At 35.9% G+C, this 18,435-nt stretch overlaps 1 protein-coding gene across 3 annotated transcripts in view; it reads right to left on the reverse strand.

The window, feature by feature from the left end:
* Positions 1–18,435, reverse strand: part of LOC126915711 (uncharacterized) — a 112,202-nt gene that overhangs the window by 16,982 nt on the left and 76,785 nt on the right. For all 3 annotated transcript variants that reach the window (XM_050720651.1, XM_050720653.1, XM_050720652.1), the window contains exon 2: positions 3,564–3,805. In XM_050720651.1, the coding sequence (XP_050576608.1) occupies positions 3,564–3,596 (33 nt within the window). In that variant the 5' untranslated portion in view covers positions 3,597–3,805. The remainder of the gene's footprint in view (positions 1–3,563; positions 3,806–18,435) is intronic.

The raw sequence follows: 18,435 nt of genomic DNA on the forward strand, positions 1-18,435 counted from the left end.
GAAGAATTCAACTCAAACAACGAGATTCGTCAAAGAACAGAAGCACTTGAATTTACTACAAGATGAAAGGAATTTTCTCCATTAATAACGTGATAACGCTTCCAAGAACTGATATATAATCGTTTCTCTCGAGACAAAGAGTGGATAGCGGCACGAAATAGAAAAAAACTAATTAAATAAACCGCTTAAATCACCTCCCACGTGTATAACATATATACACAGCAACGCGAAAACTCACGAGTATCTTAGCATGGCTAACTTCCGCATACTTTACCACAATTACCTCCACGAAACAGGAGTAGGCAAATTCGCAGCGGCAAGTAATAAATCAAATCTCTTTAAAACCAGAGGATCGTGATTCCTCGCGAAATCTTCAGATGCAAAGTCTAACGAGCAGGAATTTATGTTGAAGCATGGTATATTTACAGTTGGCTGCAAGATTTTTGGGGGATTAAACGCCCCTTTACCATACGTGATAAATTATAAAAGATAAAAATATAAAACATACATATGTTTAGAAGGAATTCCAATAGTTTTCAAGCGTATTGTAATTATTTGCTATTCGTTACGTCGATGACAAGAATTCTCCGTGCACTCAAATCATAGTGGATGGTTCAATGATCGTAAGATAATTTGCCGTAGATCTCTTCAGTTTTTAGGGTTTCTTATTAGAATCAACGTCTTTGATTTTATTCTTAAAATTTGTTAAATTAAATATTCAGTGAGATTAACAGAGAGTAACATGAGAATATCGATATTTTTCCAATAAATTCAATACTAAATATACTAAAATTATCAATGACTAAAGTACAAAGAAATCTTGCACCAAGGAAATCAGAATAAAAGATAAGGGGAGAGATAAAAAAAGGAACGAATCTTCGTCTATACACGAACAACCATACAAATCTTCAAAAATGTACTGTCGTAAATCTACTTCAGTAATTCTAATACTATTCGATATCGAGTCATCTGGTTTTAGGGACTTTTGATTATAGAACGAACGCCAGACCGGCGCCGATTCCCGCCATTGTCGCATTGCTCGTAATGCGTTTTAATATTATGATCTACGCGTCGAGACTAGCGAATCGCCTTGGAAATCTCGCGGTGAAAGGCAGTATTATTAATTTGCACCGACGGTAATCGATCTTCGCCGCAAAAATCAATGCGTTCCCGATATTCTCGCAATGCCGCCGACCGAATAACCGTGTCATTAAAACAGCTCACGAACACCTCGAGCCCAGTGTAACGTGTCTCAAGCCGTAAGAAACAGTATATCTCCTGTAATCTCGTTAAAATCTCGGACCGTGGAATGCGAAAAGAATAGCGAATTATATCACGCAGGTGCCAGAGTATTGTAAATTTTTCCACGATGAGGGTGAATAACTGAGGTTATCGAACACGCTATTCATGTCATTAAACGTGGGTCGACAGACGATGATTGAAGTTATGGTTTAATTTAACACACACTGGAATTTATAATGGGACAACGACATTTTCTGGTTATTTATTACATGTAGTAGTATTCGATATTGTAACATTATGATTTTTAGAGCATGGCAATATACGTATGTACGGAAGGTGAATATCTATTTTCGTCGTAAAACATTAATTGTAATCGTTAAACCTAGTATTATTAGATGCACATCGAAGCCTGATAGTTCAGGTCGTAAAAGACCAACTCACGGCGGGCTGACATAAATTTCTACATCTTATTACTTCCAACATATTTTATTCAAAGGTATTATGTTTATTGAATCAAGACACTAAATGTTTATAATTATTCAAAGCCACGAAGAAACTGCTTTGCACACTGCCTATAAAAACCTGTAATAGAGGACAGAGTGCAACAAAGTTGACGTTGATTTATCAGGTACTAAACTTCGTATTGCTTTATTTATCCCCTGAGCCGGATTATTTCCTAACGCTCGTGAAAGAATAGTTAAAAAGAAAGACATGTCGCCGACGATGAACGAAAGAACGCGTGGGTTGGAAATTTTCGTCATTAGAAAAACCTAATCGTTGGTTGGCTTGACCACAGGGATTTATGTCCGAAAATACACCGACGGCGCCCAGCAGTGAGCTAAAAGGAATGATGAGTCAAAGAAAAAGGATGAGCCGACGTTAGAATTTGATTGTGAAATTTTGTAATCCTGCGAACAACGAATCTTGATATTCATTCGGATCGTGGAATATATTTCAACCGTGCAATTCTTGATCTTGTGGGCTGAATGTCGTCGAAAGTACGTGAGAATAGTACGGTAATTACACCCACTCTCCATGGGCGATGATTTAAATCCGGATAGTTATCACGGTTATCGTTTGTGTTGGCATTCGAGTTGTACGGCTCTAACATGCGCGCAACATTACTTATTGTAGCGGTAAGCCAGATTTATGCAAATGTTATTTTAACACCTGCTAGCCAAATAAACGTGGCACTGTTTTGCCAATAAAACTATGAAACATTCTTGTATCAACAACGTCTGACAAAAGCGATTTAGGGGTGCTTTCGAGCTACATCTGTTATTTGATATAAAAAGAACAGCAAAAGTCTAATTCATATAGTAACTTTAACCATAGTTTATCCTGCTTCTTAATATACGTAGATGTTGAATCGTAGTTCGTAATTTTTCTTTACGTTTGTTACGGACGAAGTTTACTTAAATTTTATTACCGTAAAAAGTTATAAAAAAAAAAAGAAAATAGACAATGAAATAACGAGTACTACTACGTTTTTAGCGGGGAATATTGGAATTTAAGTAATTGCTGCAAAATAAAAAAAATCTTGATAATTTTCATATTAAGAAATCTGTAAACTTTCCAATCCTATTTAATCTCGTATTAGATACATATATCGAATCGTTCGATATATTCTTTCCAATAATTTACCTTAAAATTGAGGTTGCTATACAGAATATATCACCAGACTTGATCTATTTTACATATCTCGCTTATTTTTTATGATAGCAAAAAAAATCAAAGAGAATATTCGGTTCAAAGGGGCAAATGTGGTGATAGGCAAAACATTTTCTCAGCGATACTTTTTTCGAAATTTCAAAGATATCGAAATATTTTTAAATGGAACTACACATTTTCATTGCAACAGTCTTATAGTTCATAAAAAAACAAATTCAACGATCTACAATATGTTGACCCTCGCGTAATCTTCGACGAGAAAATCGCGTTTGTATGAAGAGAAGGTAAAGGTAAGAAATTTCTATGTTTCAGTGGAAAGTATTTATCTCAAAAAGTGTTCAAAATTAATTTTAATACACTTTTGGAGACGGCAAATGAATAATTTCTCTACATTTTTAAGTACTATCATAAAAAATAAACGAGACATTTAAGATGGTCAAGTTAGGTGAAATACCCTGTATATGTATTCTGCTATAAATAAAACAAACGCTATTTTCGTATACTTTTTTCAACTCATGCAATAAAACCGAATCGGTCGTGCAAAAATGACAATACAGTCCTCAAATATTAAATATATCGATCATAACGAAGAATGAACCGAGAAGAAGTGATATCTATCGCGTTGAAAGGTTTGAAAACGGCAAACTCACCGCGACGAGGGTGATGAGAGCTTCAATTCGCATAGTAGCTGGCCAGGCCAGCAGGGAGGCCGTAGGTTGCAAGCTGTTGTGGGCCGATCACGTGTGTCGATCCCCGATTATTGGCCGACGATCTTTTGTATTCGATTTCACTCGGTTCGGAAAGTATCCGGCAGGTGATCCGATTCTCCCGGTTCTACGTCGATTTCTCGCGATCCGTGGTGCCGATCCGATGACATGGCTCCTGCGCCGATCTGTAAAAAAAAGAGAATTATAATTAATAAAAATTAAAACATAAATAAATGATATAAATATATAATTAAAATGTATTATACGTAATACACCTAATAGCAATATAATTAACGTATAAATTAATTAGCAATAATACGACTGAGAATTACGATTCCTCTCTCTCTCTCTCTTTCTCTCTCGTTTTCTTTAGCTCTTTTATTAACAGATATACATACATAGCCATATAAATGCGAAAAGAAGAAAACAAGAAAGCAGAAAATTGCAATAACCTATATTATGTAAAAAAGATAACAGAAAATAATAAATGACGTATGAAAAAAAAAGAAAACAAAGAAGAAAACGATAAACAAGATTAATGGTTAGAAACCCAACAACCGTACAACTCAGCCCGGTCGATCAAGATTTAATCTTGGTAATGAAAAATTGACTTAAGGTATTATATTTCTCTTCTTCGTTTCTATTTATAACGAGAGAACCCGTAATAGAGGAATTTCTAATAAAGTCTTATCGATACCTCCGTCGATGATTAATTTAACACCTCAGTAGCACATCATCAATTAACGTCTATCCACAGGAACTTTCGTTTGAAAACGTGTTAGTTTACGTATCACGGTAAAAACAGTTCGATTTTACGTCTATACGTTTCCAAAGGAAAATATACCTTGTACGATACATGTCACTTATGACATTATAAACCCGCACCGCAACTTAATTTTACTTCAGTTGAATACAATTGTAGCAGAACGAGCAACCTGCCACGAAGTTTATATTTATTGCGCGAAATGGAGCACAACGAAAATAATGAACTTTATTTCGATTATTTGAGAATATATTTCACTGGATGACTGAAAACGGTGTATCACAAATAGCAGAGTACGGTGTTAATATCTGGGAGAAGACACGATCGCGCGACGCGGAACGTTGCGCTAGACTGGATCGATCTTTAAGATTTGTCGATAAAAGTAACGAGGCCAAGTTAAACGCCGGCGTTTCGGTTAAAAGAAGACAACCACGTTTCGCGTCACACGGACGAGCACGATAACGTTGTTAACCGATATCTTATCTTGACGTGTTTCCGATAGATACCAATTACGTTCATGTCAGACATGCACTGACCTATCGAAGTGATGCATTCAAACTCGAGAGTTGCACGTGTGGCATTCTCCTTCGAACATGGTTCTTGACTTTATTTTTACCAATTTTCCGCGTGATTTAACGACAGTAAATATTTTACTTGGTTAACTAAAAACTAAACGCTAACTAAACTGAAATCCCAAAAACTAAACCAACGAGTTTATGTCGCGATATTATGTACATGATAATATATATGATAAAATGGAAAAGCTCTCAAGGATAACTAAACAGGTAAAATCAAAGAATATAAAAATCCGAATCTAAACATTGAACCTACGCTCTCCGGTCACGATCAAATAAATAAATTACATGAAAATGTCTTGAAAGCCGTTCATAGTTAAAAATATCTATCGCTAATTTATTCTGTCAGATTTACTCGCAGTAGACAATTCTTTAAACGTCTATATATTGATACCGATCTTCTATCAATAATCTATAATAATTGCTAACTATATAGTAACTTTTAATATTTTTCACATTACTCTGCCAAATTTGCGGATAATTTTTGAAATATTTAATCCTCCGATTTCCAAATCACGATGTTTCATTTTTATCGAAAACTTTTTATTGAAAATCATAATTTCTTACAGGAAAGATTGAAAAACAAACGAAACCAAAGACTCTACTGGCGCTGCTATGAACTGACACACTGAGTAGAATTATCAATTTGCAATTTGAATGCGTACGGGAGTTAGAGAGTTAGACAGCAGTAAGACACGAAAAGAAATTCGATGGATTTTCACCTGAAAGTAGGGTGAAACGAGCAGTCGTTGTCGGTTTTCAGATCGCGAAACTGTCCGTGATTTCTTGAAACCGGTGCGATTGACAGGCATAGCTATAGCATGGCGGTATTACAGATCCAGCAAACGCTCACCGCTCTCAGGATCATTCGTTATATGAGTTAATGACTCTCGAGAAATCATCGATTGGTCCGTCCTGAAGCCGCGACGCCTTTCACACCGTGTAAACACGCCTTCTCACGTAATGTAATGGACGAGAGTTACATTTCGAACGGTAAACGGGGTGGCAAGCGATTTTTCACGGTTTCACGCGCGCGATCTGTCAAATAGTCGTTTAAATGTATTTTCGAGTATTTCTGCCTCGTAGAACTTGAATTTGTCCATTTGTAATCGATACAGTGTGATACGCCGCTATTCGAAAATCTTAAGACAAGTCAATGTATTTTAAAAACGAGTCTTTCAGAAACCAAGTTGATTATATGCAGTTTTTTAAGCTTCATAATTTATTACATCAAATACAGAAGCTTCGTTAAAGCAAAATGAGAACAAATTTTCAGCAGGAATGCAATTGTTTCATTATAGGCGTTTACCTCATAAGCGTTTCGATTAATTTTTTACATATTAATTTAAACGGTGAAGAAGTAACGGCGCGACTTTATTAATTGCGGAAGGAGGGAGGCTAAAATATTTCTGATGAGAAAAGGAAGATTTATGGTGTCCTATTACACAGTCTCGCGGAACCAGTTTGGCTTCGTGACAAAAAGTCCACGCGACTCCAACGACCGAAGCAAGAAGCGCACACACCTGAGTGTACAATATAAAATATTGTGTAGGTGGTTAAATTACGGAAACCTGTTGCACTGAATTATTAATTTTCCAATTTATTAGGCGAATGTATTAGCGAGTCAATGGCATCGGTGAAGTGATTTATAAATCAATTACTATAAATTATTTCATTAGAAAAAATGAGGTGAATAAATGTCTATTTTAAAATGCAATTGTCATTCCTATACTATAAAATAATAATTGTTACTATACTACATTTTTATACTATGTAATTATACTAAACAATGCAGTATAATTATATAATGATTATAGTCTGTCGAACGTACTCAAATGTCCAATTCTGTCGATATTTTAAGATCGTTTCTTTTTTTTTTTTTAAATTAATAAAATGATTGCAACAGTCAAACGAGACTATAAACAGGGAAAGGTCTTCACGATTTTTAAATATCATCGTGAACACGAAACGGCACGGTTAAAATGCCGACTGCTTTGCATCGTAACTGCGTCGTGTTTTCTTTACGATCGTAAAGCTTATTCCATGCAAATCACTCCCGATCTGATTGCATCTACTTTTAAACAGCGATCCGAGAACAGTCTTATCGTGGATCGTCTCTATTGCCAAACACTTGTGAAATCGCTCGAACGGCAATTAAAAGAACAGGAAACAGAGGAATGTCGGTCAAAAATTCTTACTAAATAGTAGAGAACGCTTGTCGGTAAAAGTAGTAAGTAATTAGAGTGAATTAACTGCTCGTTTTCTATTTCAAATGACATTCATGATATTTATCAAGTATTGCATAATAAATATTTATCATTAATGGACAGTAAATATTGGGTTGTTTTGCAACATACATAAATTAATCCTGTTTTCGTACATGTATTGTACAAGAAGCATTTATGACACAACCAAATACTCGGTATATAATTTAAATGTTACACAAACATTTCTTTAAAACATACATTTTTCCCATTTTTTCAAATAATGTAATTTATTTCACCAGTAATTTCACTTCCCTAAATACAAACCATTCGTGAGTGTATCTTACAGGGTCGCCTTTGCTTGACAAACTCTATCAAACGTATTCAGAGATTCCAAAATATGCACTCATCTACATAATCGCAAGATCCATCAACAGATCTTACGAAACCATTATCACGGTCTCCGTCACCGAGAAACTAACTCACCAACAGATTCCACGAATCAGCCTGTTTATCATCATTCAGTCGAATACTCTTTTCGCTAGTAGCTCAAGAACTCATGAGAAATTCGATGAAATCGAGGGGGCGTTCACCGGTTTGATGAAAACCCGGCTACCGCGTAATCGTAAGCGGATTAGGAATATCATTTCGGATTATCGCCGCCACGTTGGAAATTTGGATTATAATTTCGGATTATCGGTGTGCTCACTCGAGCATTGAAAAAAACGTGTGTTATGACGCACGTTGTAATAATATCGATACTCATGTTACGGCAGACCTCCGATTACATAAACCTTTCGAGGAACAAACGATTTCATATCATAGGAATTCAATCGTTTTCCATGCTTCCTATGATTTATTATCATTTTATATAATTGTTCGCATTTAGAAAAACGGATTCGATCAACGGCAATTCATTTAAATTGATATTACAATAAAACTTGATTTATCGAAGAACGATACGAAGAATCATACGTGCTGTCATATGTGGAATTCATAGGATTTTATAGTATTTTATAACTGGAGTTTATATAACAGTAAGATGTCAGACAATAGTATCGAATAAATTCACTGATTCGCTATTTAAGATTTCTCGTTTATATAATAGAAGTTCGCATTTGGGTAAACCCACTAGATCATAAAAATTCATTTCACACATTCGATATAAATACAACTTTCCACATTTTTGTGACTTTTTAAAAATAAGTACATATATAGGTCTATCATGAGAATCTAAGGCGTATTAAGAATTAAAAAAGTACATAAGAGTAGAATAAATGCTGACTCTGATCCGTGTCTTGCGTATCGAACGTGTTAACCAGTCACTAACCAAAATCTCTTTCAAATAAATAAAATATAAAACTAAATTCAACTACACTGCAGCCTGAAATATTCATCGAAATCCACGTCCATCGTTTCGCTACTCGTATGACCACAGCATATAATAACATCACCGGTCATTTATAGCTGCTCCTCTTACGAAATCGTTGATAACGCACAGGTATTCGGCGACAGGCGGTGTCGGAATCTCTTATCTGGGTTTTTTCACCGGTGATGATCGAATTACTGTTTAGTTCGGAGGATTCGGCATACTTGCCCTCGTTTCCTCTTGCATTGACATTTCCAACGTCGCTTGCATCATCGCGACTTATCAGCGATACACGTCGACGTGGATGGCTAATCGGATGTAGACTTGGCGGCACGTCACGAACACCTTGCTCCGAACGTCACGAACACCTTCCTGCGTTATCCTGACTCACGAAACCGCGAACACGTGTCCGCCGATTCGACACGCTGTGCGGCGAATTAATTCGTTTTTGCATGAGCGTACCTTGATTGGTAAATGCCGGTAACATCGTGTAAAGATACGCATCGAAATCCCAACGTGCGTACGGTGTGCTTTTCGTAAAAGTATTACAAATGTTATACAATTTCCTCTTTGAGAAGGTTGTATAGTTTGGAAGAAGATACTAGATAATTTTTATAGTATATGTTTAAATATAATCTTCTTAAAGAGGAATATTTGAAACATGCGAAACTTTAATTGATCAACTTTATAAATTAACGGTCTGGTTTCTCAAGAATTAAACTCTACCCACATATGCTAAAATTCAGGTATTTTTAATAATTTGATCGTTGTATGGTCCATTGTTGATCGATCGTTCATCACAGGAGTAGAAATTCTCGAAACGAATAAGAAAGTAGAGATAAGTAAAAAAAAAAACTATCATAATCGATAGGGAATATAACAAACGAAGAAGTAAATCAAATTTTCTAGTTTACCGTTATTGTACCAATTTATCGTATGATTAACCGTTAAGTTAGCTCCTCTGGCTTTATACGAAGAAACGTAGAAATAGGGACAACATTGAATACAAGAAGTAAAGCTATGCATAGTTTCCTTTTATTATCTAGGAAAATATATCGAAGTAGGCATTTAGAAGATTCGTTAGGAGCAATGAATCGTCTATCCTTAGAAATATCGGCTCTAGGAACAAGCACATGATTCATCGGGAAAGATAAACCGTGGAATTCCGCGTCGTAAAGCATTTCGTCATAAATGCGGAGGCAGGAAGCGAGCTTTTGGTAGAAAGTGAAACTGATCACGAAACCGTATCACGATGTGCATGAAAAATATCCACCTACGATCGAAAATCGAGAAACTTTCTCCTCCTCGATGGAACAACCCTTTGTGTAGAATATATACGAACTCGATTTCGACGTGTGATAACGATACAGTAATCTTGCTTTTACTTTTGCGACACGCGTCGTAGATGAATAATTTACAATCTTCCTATTGAATCTTGAAAAATCCCCTCTGTCCAACTCGAACGACTTTTTACACACGCGAATCAAAATAATTGTAATTTACGGTATCGCGAAGAAATCAAACGATCTTGCTTCAAAGTGTCCTCGTAAAACGGCGGAAAAATTGCAAAACGCTCAGGCAGATCGTGCTTTAATTGAAATGTTATTTATGAATAATGGACAAGTTGTGACGTTTGGTATCGCCTCGGTCCGCGTATTCGACTCGAATGCAAATGGCACGCTATTACTGTACATTATCGGGGAGGCATAGTGAAATATCGATTGGCGAATATTACGGATCGATCGACGGTGATCAGGTCGTGTTGTTCGATCACGGACCGGATAGAAAGGCTGCACTTTAATTGCCAGTTGAGAACGATTTAAACTTGTACAAGAAACTTTATAGTTCGACGAGTTTCGTCGGGATTACAAGTAAATTGCATCTCGTAATGATAATAATCTCTCCATTATTCTTTTTATTTTTTTAGGTTTGTTGATAGTATTCAATGTTATGTAATTACTCATTTTAGTTGTGCAATAACGATCGTTATTATCGTCATTACATAGTTAAATGAAGGTATAGAGCGTCGCATGAACGTATGTGTGGTCACAGATCATTGATCGATGAAGATAATTCGGTTTGACATACAAATTGTCTTTCATCGGCGACATTGATAGCGTACGACAGATAAGAAGCTATTAAAATGTTAAACACAATGGAACGCGATCCAATCGTGGCTCGCGATTCAAGTTTACGTATGGAGAAAAATTTATATTTTATATTGTCGTTCATGATTTATATGATCTAGAGGCAGTTAGTCGCACTAGATAGCTTTCCTATTAAAACACAGTCACTGGATCTAATTATAACTTAGTGCATAGTGTAGCAGATCGCTACATAATAACAAATATCGAAAAATGTAGTCAATCTTGTTTGCATAGAATTCTATATCATTAGTTAATAGTTGGAGATCTAATCGCACGATGAAATTTAATTTAACATATCAGATACGATTGCATGCAATTACATACAGCTAGATCGCGTATCGAACGACATCAATCCACACTATTTTATCAGAAAGAATGAATCGAAAAGATTTTAATTGGAATAAGAGATCCTATCATAGACTCCCAATTGTAATATCTTACGGATCTTCTCCACGATCAAGATTATATCGTACTGAACTGTACATTGACAAAGTATATAGCGGTAAATGTAAATCTAGACCCTGACACTTGGATCTAGACTATCTGAATTCAAATTCCGATGCAAACCAAATTTTGAATTTAATTCCCGAGTGCCACGAACCGAAATTAAAGAGCCAAGAAACAGAAATCTCAGCTATGAACAAACATCATAATTGGATGGATTCCAGCAACAAATTCAAGTCTAAATTCTGATCTGAGAATCTAAACGAGAACCTAAATGTTGACGATGATTCCAATCTTAAAGCTAAATTTCTGACTTAAATCTCAACTACGAGTTCAATCGAGAATTCAACTCGCGCACAACGCACAGATATTAACATTCGGTATAATAAACTCAGATCTGGAACTCAAGTTTCGATCACGAACTCGATCTTGAATACAAAATCTGGATCTGAAAAACAAATCAAATTGCAAATCTAAATTGAAGATTCAAAATTCCAAAGTAGGACATTAACCTTAACCCATGGAATTCAAATCCAGATGATAGCATAATTGACATGTTAATCATCTATGATTGAAAGTTCAATCTATTGTTACGGCTACGAACGTCGTGTCAATGTTCAATCGAGTTTCTCAAATTCCGAGAATGACTAATCAAATTCGAGAAAGTCAAGCAACATTAGATTGCGTTTAATACGGTCTAACGAAGTCTACTAATTTTTTATCGTGTTGTATAATGTTTGATAAAGTCCGTAACGCTTCGAGCGAATATGATTTATGAAATCAATGGACTCCAATCGACTATTGTGACGTTCAATAGATCCTAGTGATGCTCGATAGGGTACAATGGATTGTAATTTGATTATTTTCAATAAAGTCTGATAGAGTCTAGTAACAATAGATTCTACAGTCGTCTGGTCAGATCTGATAAGTCTGGTTACAGAAAATTCAATTGCACAGGACAAAGTTCGATTATATTTTTCTAATTTCGATGATATCATATACAATTGTATGTTTATACTTCACAGAGGAAATATCTGATCACCTCTCACACCAATTCAAACATGAATCTTATAAGATCGAATTTGGTCGTATTGAGATAAATGATGAATTCATTACAATACAAGTTACTATATACATAGAACTCGGATAAATAATTAAGTTTCGGTTTTAATTGTTCTAATTGTTTAAAAGAATAAGGAACGATCGATCGAGGTATATCTAAAGTGATTGGTAACTTTGAGAATGTCTCCGAGAATAAATTCTTCGTGCAATAGATATTATTATGAAATATCGATAAATGAAGATTCGCGATAGGATGTCGATATTTAGCAGAAAGGAAACTGATAGACGCCTTGCTTTGAATCATATACCAACAAGATCTTACTGATTTCCGATAATATCGATGAGTACGTATATTACTTGCAGTTTTCCAGTGCGATAGCACTGGCGCCTCATAATCACAAACTATGTATGATTACTTTATCACTTTTTATTCATACCTTTCGAAAGTATCACGTTTTTGGTCTTATTTTTTATTTAGACGATTTGAATCTTCACTTCGAATTATCTTGCTATACGTTGCTTATTACACGCCATCCAATAATTAATTATCATATAATCGAAGATCACAGGAGCCAAATAGACATTTCTCACATTTTACGGTATTTTATATCATCAATTTTCTTATCTTTATTTCATCTTGAATTTCGATTGTCATAATGTTTTACGATTGGGTTCATTACGAAACTTTGTAGATATTTTCGTAATGAAAAGATTTCAGGAAGTTTCGCAAGATTTGTACCTTTGTATTTAAAAAGTCTTCTTTCCAATTCTGTAAGTATATTAACCACCAAATAACATTCAAATTTACATAAAAATTAGAAAATTAAGAAAAGTGAATTCATACGTGTTTGCCTTGTGATTCTGAATTATAATACATGTGCATATTAGAAGCTATAATTATAGCCTAATTATATACTTTGTTATGTAATAAACAAGCTTGTTAATGAATGTAAAGAATTATTAATTAAAATATATGCACTATTTTTACTGGCATTTCCACGAAACATAAATTCTACTGTAACAAAAGGAAACGGATGATTAATACCTAATTCTTTATCGCGAAACATCAACGATAACGAAAATACATAAAAGCATGCCTCTTGCAATATATTAAACAATGATCAAATCGGATATTAACGATACTATTTTAGCACTTCGATAACGCGATAAATCCTTTGTACATAGGATTCATTTAATGCCAAGAACTAATGCACATTGGCGCCCGTTCTTTATAGCGAAGAAGTTCAGATTATGATAAAGATCCGAATGAAACACGCGATTATCTTTTTTACTGTGATCCACACGAAGTAGGGTGAAAATAGAATTATATGAATCAGAAGGATATTTCAAACAAACTAAGTATTATTTATAATTTGCCTCGTAAAGTTCGCTAAATTTGGTTATGAACGATTTTTAAGCGATCTACGTTCGAAAATGGACTATTTAACTGGTTATTAGTGGTGTGATAGAAAGCGAAATATATTTTATAGATTGATAGCTTGACGGGCATCATTTTTCTCAAAGTATGTAACTTTTACTCATCGAGGTGAAAGAAGTTGTTCGTTCGTCAAATATTAATATCCCCATTCGAAATTATGATAATATAATTCAGTAGCCTGTGTACATTACATTATTTTTGCAAACAATTTTGCTGTTCATTTTATTAGTTCTCGTAAAATGCCTCCTCGCTGATTCAAGAAACCTAAAGTACGCGATATTTTCTCGTTCTTTCGTCGTTATAGCAAAGATCAATGGTATTTCATAATATGCAACAAGTTTGATTATTCTACACGCAGTTCAAGATTGAATTTCAAGATTTCGAAACCTAGCCGACTCAAATAACCCTAGCTTGTTATATTCAATTTTCTTCCTTCGTAATCATTTAACAACCCAGGAAAAAACTACAGAGAACATTTGAAAAACTAAGAAAGGCAAAGAATACCAACAGTTCGTTTATGCGGTAGACCCTACAGATTGCAAATTCCTGAAATAATAGCGAAGAACGTCGCTTAACCCGAAGCTGAATGCGTGTTCGTTGTTATAAATATCCTTGTCAGAGTGGAAAACCATTGACAGAATGGCTGCAAGAATCCAACAGTTGCGTCGTGACGATTTTACGATCCCCTTGACGTTGCAATTACTCCTGGTTAGACGACGCGTCTTAATGACCGTGCAACCATTCATTTACGTCGTCGCTTACGGTGTTCGGTAACGAGGAAGCATAGTAAAACAAACAGCGTTCGGACGATTGGCGTGGATTTTACGCGCGGAAACGTTGTTGGCGAGGTTTCCTGTCCATCTCGCTATCTGTCTGCGTTCCAAACACCGTTGCGTATACAGCAACTAGGGTAACGTTACAAAATGTGATTCATAGTTTCTGCTTGTCACCAAGCAACCTACAATTTCATACTCGCCAGTCTTCCCACCGATAACGAGCTGCTAATTCATTCTTGTTTCCTCGTTTTTCTCTTTTCATAGCGTGCGTTTCAATGGCCGTAGATTTTATGGAATAATCACCGAGACGAATAAAGGCTACTCCTACCCAATGATCGTGTATCAAGGAGGAACTAGTCGAATGGATTTTTCTAATGAGTCGAGAAACGCATAGCAAATATAAGCTAAAAGTACTTATCAGTATCGATAAATAAGCACGGTACGCGTTTAGATTATTCGATAAACGATTTCTCTTTCTTCGTCCCCCGGCATTTCCTCGTCTTTATCCTTCGCCGCCTTTTTTCCATTGATTTCCTCGTTTTCTTTCTCTTTCAATATTCCAATCGATTTGGTACAATTTACATAAAGTAACGATTAATGCACAAGCTCGAGATCGGTAAGACGAGCCGAACCTGATTCGATCTACGTATTATAAACTCTCCTACGCGCTGCCCTCGAGGGGACATCGATGCCTGGAACGAGGTTACATCGAGAAGTAACATTACTCCCCTTCTTGTAAATTATACCGTAACACCTGGATACCTTGGATGCTCGAAGAAGTTGTCCCATTACCAGCCATTGCCGACTTCTTCCACTGCTCCTGTACAGTCGAAGAAACGGTAATATGCACAAGGTGCTTGGCGGACCATGCGCTTCTTTGCTACGAGTCGGGAAGCGAATATATAATCGACAGTCCGTAGAAAACGATTCATAAGTTTCTTCTTTTCTTTTTAGTTTCTTATATCAGAGATTCTGCAATTTTGCAATTAACTTGACAACTCCTTTGTTATCGTTACCTGTACGGCGAAAGAAGAAAACTTCAAACCCCTTCCCCTCAAGAGGCTGACGCGCAAACTCAAGCGGACCTAAATTTCTCCTGAATTCTACAGAAACAAAATCTATCAGACTCTCTGATTTCTACTTCTCAACCGATAACTTCAGGAATCCAGTGATATAAAACAATTAAAGTCTAACTAAACAGTGGAATTAAATCAAGTATTACATATTGTAATATACATACAAATATTTGTCACGGTTTATGATGCGATGCCATTCATCTTTGTCTTTTACTGGGCTCTGGAAAAATGACAAAACCTCGGATCTTGTGTAAAAAATATAAATTTACGATCTAATTGTAAAATCTTTCATAAGAAAGAAGTTCATGTAGTTGCGGTATATTTTGCCAACGTATATTTACCTTTTCCAAAAGAAGATGAAACCATCATAAACCGCGAAGTAGAGCGTGAATCGGATTGAGGCCGCTAATCGCGTCCCGCGATTTTTCATCGTACGGCTTTCACGATTCTGGAAGCAAGGGTCAAGTGCTCGACGCACTTAATCAACTGCATAAGAACCAGTGGTAACCGTTTGACAACTACCGGGTGTAAAACGCCCACGAGTAGCTGTAGAGCAAGAGCAACGTGTCCGAGGCTAATCGTCAAATCCGTTAGACGTCGTATCACTCATGACTCGCGCACAACGACGTGATTCTCGCCCATACTTTAATAATGACTTCCTTAACCCTGGTCGTCGCGTGATTTATACGCGATTGCTCAGACACGCCTCGCAAGACCAGCTTCTCCAAAGTGATCCCTCGACAATCGCGTATTTTTCCAGCCGTCGAAGCGAGGCTGTACGGCAATTTGCGGACGTTGGCTATTAGGGCTTGTAACGTGAGCGATTTGACGTCTTAGCATGCGAGGAAACCCCACAGAGAAAGCACGCAACAGGGGGGTAGACGAGCTTAATTGAAAAACTTCGTTCGCCAGTGGCTGCCTGGAAATTTATCCGTGAAGAAAGTTGCGACCAGAGTTTTGAGTAATTAAGCTGTCCAAGCCATTTCTAGTATTTTTTCTCTTAGGTTTATTAATAGTTACTGGTGGGAAGGAGTAATAGATAATGTATGTAATGGAAAATAACGGGACAGAAAAATAATAGATATAATTAAAAGTGGTACATAATAAAGTGAGTATATGTAGCTTCTTGCAAAAACCACTATGTGTCTCAATATTATTTGTAATGAGATTACATTGTTATGGCTTTCTCAATTTTCCATTTTTGCTACTTTAAAAATTGCACGTACTTTTTTTTAAATGAATAGTCCATATTATTATTTTTTTTACCATTATTATTACCATGGCCACTATTAGAAACGGTTAATGAATTTCTACCTTCCTACGATTACCTGTAGCGATGTATTTTAATGTTCGAAAGCATACAGATTTTTTTATAAAATTACTCAAATTAAAGATTTCGTTACACGCACCACTTTCTCTCCGAGCTCTATAAATAATTTATCAATCAAAGATATGGATAAGTTCCTTAGCTAAAACTGACGGAAGTAGGAAACGGGTGAAATGCTATTAACGTTAGAAAGTATCGAAGCAACGGCTACGATTAATTAATTAATTTACAAGGAACACGCTTTAACTCTTTAATTCCAGAGATTGATATGCGTATATCAAATATACTATAGTCGATATAGCATTCGTCGGGTCTAATAAGAGTCAATTTAACATCAACCAAGTGCTTGCCAATTTAGTACGCGTTTCACGATCCCTTGATCCGCTTTGCAACGTAGGAAAGCAATTTTCCAGCTTGTTTTACTACCCGTTGAAATCGTTTCTTCCACACAGGATTTCACTCCCTTTACGCTCGGACATTGTAAACCGACCGCATAAAAGATGTTCATTCTACTTCTACTAATCCTTTCTACGAAACAGCTCTGATCCATACAGAATAAACGACAAAGGAAAGAAGAGGAACTCTCGCGACGTGTTACTTAAATCGTTAAAATAAATATACCTCACGCTTCGGCGTGCAGCATTATGCCGAGGATTAAGATCATAAAATGCAATCAAGGTTCGTAGGGAGAAGCGTAATTTACAATTTTACGCGAGTATGACGTACGAATAGACGGCGCAGTTATACCAATACAGTTATATCGACTGCGTGTATCGTTAAATAAAGAAGAAAGGAAAGAAAAAATGGTTCTCGATGGCGCGACGAGGGTGAGAACTCATTCATGACGTTGTTTGTGAATGGTACGCGAGATCGACGCATCGGTGAGCGAAGGCACACAAGAGAGAGAGAAAGAAGACTGGTTCCGAAACCAGTCGCCAATTAAAGCGACACAGGCTAAGAAACACGATGGACCAACTTTATTACGCATTAACCCATTCTAATAATTTTTTTCGCCACGAAAACCTGAAATTCGTGTTCGTTGCATCGTTTCGTCCTGGTGATTGCACGGTGACCTCGATATTTTCGAACATGGCTATTTCGTAGTGTTTTCTATGTGTGGACGAACAGGTACACGTTTTGATGGGACGATAATTTAATCGCGAATCCAGTCGGAGAAAGAACGAAAAAGGATAAAATGAGATCTTTTTTGAATGAATTTATACGATAAGCGATTAACTCTTTAGTTATAACTTCTTTTATTTTACTACGGTTCCTGGATAGTTATCGATTTAAATATGTTTTTATCTTGGAATTTATTTTTCGTTTCGAGAACTTACTCACGAGTCTTTTATCTATGTGTTTTTTTAATTTTCTCCAAAATTTGTTATTATCGAACAAAAGATTTCTATCATTCGACGACGAATCTAACATATCAGAACTAACATCCTGTAACAAAGCTTTTGAAATCGTTTTCGTTTAACAGACAAATATATTTTATGTAATTTTTTAAGATCTCTCGATCTTGAAAAAGATAAGAAGAATACCTATTTTTTCTTTCTTACAATTACGATACAATTACAAAGTCTCTTGAAATAATAAAAACCTGATTAAATTGATTAGAATCCAAAGATCGT

Source organism: Bombus affinis, chromosome 4 (assembly GCF_024516045.1).
Source record: "Bombus affinis isolate iyBomAffi1 chromosome 4, iyBomAffi1.2, whole genome shotgun sequence".
NCBI lineage: Eukaryota > Metazoa > Arthropoda > Insecta > Hymenoptera > Apidae > Bombus > Bombus affinis.